Source organism: Sinocyclocheilus anshuiensis, unplaced genomic scaffold (assembly GCF_001515605.1).
Source record: "Sinocyclocheilus anshuiensis isolate Anshui unplaced genomic scaffold, SAMN03320099.WGS_v1.1 scaffold729, whole genome shotgun sequence".
Classification (NCBI taxonomy): domain Eukaryota; kingdom Metazoa; phylum Chordata; class Actinopteri; order Cypriniformes; family Cyprinidae; genus Sinocyclocheilus; species Sinocyclocheilus anshuiensis.
The window spans coordinates 1,038,815-1,045,901 of NW_015536561.1; the positions used below are offsets into that span (position 1 = coordinate 1,038,815).

Sequence of the window (7,087 nt, forward strand, 5' to 3'; positions counted from 1 at the left end):
CACCATGTCACAAAGCAAGAGTGATAAAGAAGTGGCTCGAAGATCATTACATTGAAATTTTGGATCCGTGGCCAGGCAACTCCCCGGATCTCAATCCCATAGAGAACCTGTGGTCAAAAGGCGAGTGGACAAGCAGAAGCCCACAAATTGTGATCAACTCCAAGAACTAAGGCAAGAATGGATCGCCATCAGTCAGGATTTGTCCCAGAAGCTAATATCCAGCATGCCAGAGCGAATTGCAGAGGTTATGAAGAACAAGGGTCAACACTAAATATTGACTCATTATATTTTTTTGCCAATAAAAGCTTTTAAAACTTATGATACGCTTATCATAGTTTTTCAGTATACCATAGAAACATGTGGAAAAATAATCTACAAATACTGAAACGGCGAACTTTGCAAAGCACAAAATTTGTCACTGCCAAAACTTTTGGCCATGACTGTACCATTATCATAGTTACAACCTTTAACGAGTTAGTAACCATAATAAGACGCTCGGATAAGAATTTTGGGTTGTATTTTTTTTTATTTGTAATAGCATTCATTTGTATATTAACCTCCATGGTGGTGTAAATTGAAATTATTAACCTCTAATAATGACAATCAGCATCATGTGTGTTTTAAATAACCATTTATAGTAAAAAAAAAATAGATGCATAAATGCAATAGGATTATTTGCTGATAGTTCTATGGAAGTGATTTAATCCTGATTTTTCTATAGCTACAAACTGCTTTATTTCTTTTCTGTCTTTAATTCCAGCTCAGGACGGACCATCCGTGAATAATCTGCTTCATCTCTTCGTGAGTTTCATTCCTTTGTTCAAGCTTGGATGGAAGTCATATGATCCGTACATCCTGGAACGAGTTTAGTGAGCCCTTCAGTGCTGTTTGCAGTGACGTCTGTAACCAGGCGTTCTGAAGGGTGTGGCAGACATTTATGTGCTTTGCCCCAAGACCTACTTATTCACTTTTGAAACTTCCTTATAACCAACAAAGCCTTTAAAACAGCAGGTTCAACTCATGTTCAAAACGCATTTCTAGCACTTAGAAGAGGTTAGGGCGTATGTTACTTTAAAATGGGAGCTTCTAATGTGAAAAATAATATAAAAGGTAACTTTATATTATGCCTGTGTGTTTTATAACACTTTTGGTTTAGTATTAGTTGAACAGGATTGTGAAACAGCAGGTAGACCAGATGAAATTTTTTACATTTTCCTTGTAGTGTTTTGGAATTTGTACTAGATGGCGCAATTGAATCACATTTGTGTTCATTCTCACTTGCTTCTCTGATACAACTGATATCTATTTGTCTGTCTGTCTAATGTATTTAAAAATTAATATATTTGGTTTGAGTTGAGTTACAGCTTTATAAATTGTTGCTTTTTTATGTCTCACAGATGTTGGGGATGTGATCCTCTCTCACATTATGGTCTCAGCCACTCATGTGATCATGACTGTCCATCCTGTCCTGGTCCTGCTGCCCATTATGGGGCTCCTTGTGCTTCCATATGCACCCATGCGTTTGGTAAATGGCCTCAGGATAGTGTCTCGTGTGACTGTGGAAAAACAGGAGAATTGTTCCCTGAGTCTTTGTAAGTCTATCTCTTGTGCACCTCAGATATCCTTTTGATTGATTTCTTTAAATTGCATTTCAATAATAGTTTTTTTTAATCAATTTAATGTTTCTGAATAAATGTTCTTGGATTTCAATAACATATTGAGATTACAGAGGATCATGAGGTTAAGGCAACTACTCTGACAGAAGTATGCCATGCCAAAATATTAAAATGTTTTTGTGTGTGTGAAGAACATTGTTTTCTCTCATTCACATATATATATATATATATAATTGGATTTTATTTATGTTTGTCATGTAATGGCAAGCATTTTTAACACGCAGAAACTATTTCAAAATTAATAATTTTATTCAAATAATATTTAATGCAATAAATATATATTACATAGATAAAGTTTTGTGCAAAAAAATTTACCCAAGTCAGTCATCTTGGTAACTTTAACTTTCTGTTATATCTATCAGCAGAATTTGACTATTCAATATCATTCAGAACCTGTAAGACATATGGTGCGTTCAGGTCATGTTGGATAGATCGTATTTATGAGTTGAACACACATGAACGCCACCACAAAGTCGTTATTTCGAGTGGGAAACTGAATTTCTTTAAGTCTCGAGTTTCCGAGTTGGGGGCGTGTTGGTGAGAAAACATGTCGGATGCAATGGATGCAGCCAAAGACTATAGATATGCAGCGTCTGTATTGACTGGAAATTTGTTGAAATTATTTTTCTTTGTCATGTACAATAAAACTATACAAGTTAAATATACTAAATATTATATTGCATTATTACCATAGAATATATAATAATTCAGTTTACATCACATTCATAAATTGAATAAAAACAGAAAAGAGCAAAAACACAATGATTCACATTCTTTATTCATCATTTTTTAGATGTAGAGTAAAAAAAAAAAAAAGGTTGAATTTTATGTAGAAAAGTTAAATCGCCATCTTGTTCTGACCAAAGTGACTTGAACACACCGGACGTCATAATTACGACTTGTCAACACATAAATATGAACTTCCCAGGAGGACTTGAATGCAACATTTCTTCTGTGGAACACAAAAGAAAATATTTTGAAGAGCCAAACAACATTAGACCCCATTGACTTTAATTGAATGGACAAAAAAAAAGAAACACTGAGACGTTGTTCAAAGTGTTCTACATGTTTTGGAATGACACAGCGTCTGTATTGACTGGAAATTTGTTGAAATTATTTTTCTTTGTCATGTACAATAAAACTATACAAGTTAAATATACTAAATATTATATTGCATTATTACCATAGAATATATAATAATTCAGTTTACATCACATTCATAAATTGAATAAAAACAGAAAAGAGCAAAAACACAATGATTCACATTCTTTATTCATCATTTTGTAGATGTAGAGTTCGGTTTTAAAATCGTTCAGTTTTATGTAGAAAAGTTAAATCGCCATCTTGTTCTGACCAAAGTGACTTGAACACACCGGACGTCATAATTACGACTTGTCAACACATAAATATGAACTTCCCAGGAGGACTTGAATGCAACATTTCTTCTGTGGAACACAAAAGAAAATATTTTGAAGAGCCAAACAACATTAGACCCCATTGACTTTAATTGAATGGACAAAAAAAAAGAAACACTGAGACGTTGTTCAAAGTGTTCTACATGTTTTGGAATGACATGAGTCTGGGTAAATGGTGACACAATTTTTATATTTTTAATGAACAGTCCCTTTAAGTTTGCAAAATGATGCATTAAGTTTGCAGCATGTGCATGATCAACTAAGTTCTGTCTTAACATTTCCGTCAACTGGCCTGAAGCTCTCTCACAAGGGCCATCCTTATTGTTGATCCCTGCACATACATAAGACAAAAAGGAAAATGAACAGATTTGTTTGATTCTTTTCCACTATTTCTAAGAGTTAAACCAGAACTTTTCTTTTTCTTTGTTTCTTTGAGGGCTTGAGAATGAAATGCAATCTGCGTGCTACCTTCAGAGATAAACCGACGTACCTGTGGAATATTTTTTTTTACAAAAGTAAAGCCATATGTTGTGCTTTGTCTTTTATACATCACGTTTTTCCCTTGAAGGGCGTGCACTTTCAAAGAAGATCATGTGTTTCGCATTTAAGATGAAAGGGAGGCCTGGGCTGGCTGTTCTGCTTATGCGCCAGGCACTGCTTCAGCGGGCCATACCCTTCTACAGTCTTCATCAAGACATGCTCTTTTTCTAATTAAATCACTTTCTTTTTCCCCCCTCTCGCTTTGACCACACACGTTGCACTTGACTATCTCGCCACCTCTGTAAACACGCAGACAGCTGAAATGACCTCGAGGCGTGCTGGCTGTGTGTTCGGGGGTATAGCGACTGGCCCTGCCCCCGCCCCCACCCGATAACATGCACATACGTTGTGGGTATTGAGTTTCCATCACGTTAACTGTACGGAGATCGAAAGCAAGGTCAGAATCACCACCGCCATCTGGAAGTCTGAAATGTTTGGAATGATGGCGAGCTATAAATGCATAAGCATTCCACATTCCACTGAATGGAGCGGTGTGTTTTGGACACGTCAAAGACCAAAGGTACTACAGGGCAACCTGTGGCGACTGCAAAAATCAGGCCAGGTCCTCTACTATTTCACACTGCTCTCCTTTCGCATTTGGTTTTCTGCGTTTTCTGCTTCAAACAGCTGGAGAAGTGTTTAAAAGGAAAAAAATGCACACGATGCAGCTGGCCTCTCGATTTAGTTTGCTAACGCTGACCAAGAGATGATTCAACTGGCGGTTTTCACTTCACCGAGGTTGTTTATTGATTCACCTGGAGCTTTGAAACGCTGGGTGGTTGTCCATTGGCAAGATCCAAAAAGGCAAATGGGGGCATTTTGGAGCATTCTGCAGTGCCAGCACAAGCAAATTCTTTATAGCCCCGTTGGTCCTGCCATGCTGCAGCCACCTGGTTAAGTAATCAGGGGAAGTGGGAATAAGGGAAAGATTGGAGACGGATGTGGATGTTGAGGTGTGCTGTACCTAATGCACACATGGCTGCTGGGAGGGGATGAAAGAGAGGTTCGGCAAGGCCTGTTTTTCAGAGCTCAGGATATGCAGTTTGACATCCAGTAATGAGCATTCGGGGAACATCTCTGTCCCAATGTAAACAACCTGTGGTTGATGAGTCACAGATTGTACTGTTTGTTTTATTTCATATTTTAGAGCAAGTTGTAAAATATATTTGGCCATGACACTCTAAAAACAGCCTTTGAAACTTGGATTTGAATTTGGGTTGTGGTTGTACAAAGTGTCCATTTTTGCTATTTGATGATTTTGGATCGGAAATTTTGATGATGGCTCAGAATGTTTTTGTATTGTATGTCCAAATTGACGTTATATTGGCATAATATATGTTTGTACCTTGAATTTTGCATCTCTTGTGAATATGTTTGTTTCGATTTGTTTTGTTCCGTAACTTTACCTCTTATTTTGTCAGAATTCAGACTGATTTAAAACATTAACTTGTCTACTTTTTAAATTATACATTCAGAACTGGCTCATAAGAGTCATTTATTTGTGAATCAAACTACACTGGTGGTCTTTTTAACTCACCACATTCAATTCGGTCTGCAACTCGCATTCATGATCCTTTTAAAAGAAGGTTTCTTTTGCCGTAGCACTGATTCATTAGCAACTGTGTCTTATGTAGTTTTGAAATCCATCGAAATTGACTGCAAACAAGGTTTATTTCAAGCAATAATCTTTGATTTTTCAAAGAGAAAGTCCTGTTGATTCCTTTGTTCTTCATTTTTCAGGTCCTCGTGGTGAATTCTGTTCGAAGGCTATTTATAATTCACAATCCGTGTGTTTTCTGATCAGCTGCCCAAATAATACCCAGAATTTGTCTTGTGAAAATGTCACAAATTTCAACGACCTGTTAGCGGAACCAGATGTGAACATAAATGGTAATATCTTTCCTTGGTTTACCTGCATTTTTTTTGTGCTTTCAGTGATAGAATTTTTCATCTCTTGTAAGAATGTTTGTATTTGTTTTGTCCATTAACTTTACGTCTTACTTTGGAATGATTTGTCACACTGATACAAAACAGTAACTTGTGAGCTTATCAAAATCTAGAAATGAATTGTGTGACATTAGTGCAATAACATGGTCCGGAATATTAACCAGATGTCACCATTTACCAACCCAAACTTTGTTTTTGCAGACTCTATGCATCTGGGCAAAAATCAGACTGGTGAATCTGTGCTGTCTTCTGACACCAACTCTTCCCAATCTTCTCCAGATGGTTCTTCACCAAATGTCACAACTAAAGCTGACGACTTGATCTCCAGCACTTCCACTACCACAAATCCGGCCACTTTACCAAACAACTCTATGACTATAGCGGCCATCAACCTTCAGACAACTCCAACAGAGATTGTCACCACAAAAATTGCAGTGCCAAAACCACCGATCACAACCACTCTGACAACACCAGCTGTGACATCCACCACCACAACTACACCTAAACCAACCACGACCAGCCCTAAACCCTCTCCAACAACTACCAGCACAACCACCACCTCCACAACAGTTGCACAAACCATAATTTCAAAACCACCACCTTCACTGTCACCATCAGGGACCAAAACGTCCGCCAGCATCTCACCATCAGTGCCTACAACAACTTCATCCACTCCTTCCGCAAAACCAATCCAAACTTCTCCAGCATCATCAGATGAGAAGAAGCCATCACCAACCACACCAAAAACCTCATTGAGCCCCTTAGGAGTGACATCTACACTGCCCAAGGACACTCCCAAAGGGGACCAAGCCATGATTGAGATGGCCGGAGACCCTTTGACCAGTCACCTGTTGAACACAAGCTCCTTGTTGGCCATTCTTCTGTTTGGCCTCCTCTTCTTCGTGGTCACGGTGGCGCTGTTTCTCAAACAAGCATACGAGAGCTACAGACGGAAGGACTACACTCAGGTCGACTATCTCATCAATGGAATGTACTCCGATTCGGGGGTCTGACCAGGATTGTGTGGTTTACATTTCAGTATATTTCTTTTTTCAACGGTTGGTAGCAGATTGACTTTGGTTTGAGACCTCTTGGTAGCACTCAAACATTTGAAAGCCCCGTACGACTTCTATATACGAGAATCCAGCTGGTGCTCGAGTGAGTTGGTATGGTGTGCATCTTTTGTTTCTATGCAGATTTAGCTTCCGCGTAATTCTTGGCACATGAAGCTGAAGCCTTAGTATTAACTTAGCCCTCAACCTTCGTTCAACGAATGTCATTATAAGGGATTCATATTGCAATACATGGAAATGTTTTGTCTAATCTGTCATGTCCAGGGTTTCATCTGCGGCTGCTGAGTTGGCTGCAATAATTGCCTTTTTTATGTTTGTCAGAACGGTTCAGGAACATTCAAAGAATTGTTTATGAATTAATGCCTTTTTTTTTTGTTTTTTGTATGTGTGTGTGAGGAATAAATGCCAAACCAGGAATTGTGGCACAGAAGCACAT

The 7,087-nt window shown here is 38.2% G+C and overlaps 1 protein-coding gene across 1 annotated transcript in view; it reads left to right on the plus strand.

The window, feature by feature from the left end:
* Positions 1–7,087, plus strand: part of cunh11orf24 (chromosome unknown C11orf24 homolog) — a 9,915-nt gene extending 2,828 nt beyond the window's left edge. Inside the window, exons 2-5 of the mRNA XM_016503803.1 lie at positions 761–801; positions 1,398–1,592; positions 5,372–5,521; positions 5,780–7,087. Coding sequence (XP_016359289.1) covers positions 1,427–1,592; positions 5,372–5,521; positions 5,780–6,591 — 1,128 coding nt within the window. The 5' untranslated portion in view covers positions 761–801; positions 1,398–1,426 and the 3' untranslated portion in view covers positions 6,592–7,087. The remainder of the gene's footprint in view (positions 1–760; positions 802–1,397; positions 1,593–5,371; positions 5,522–5,779) is intronic.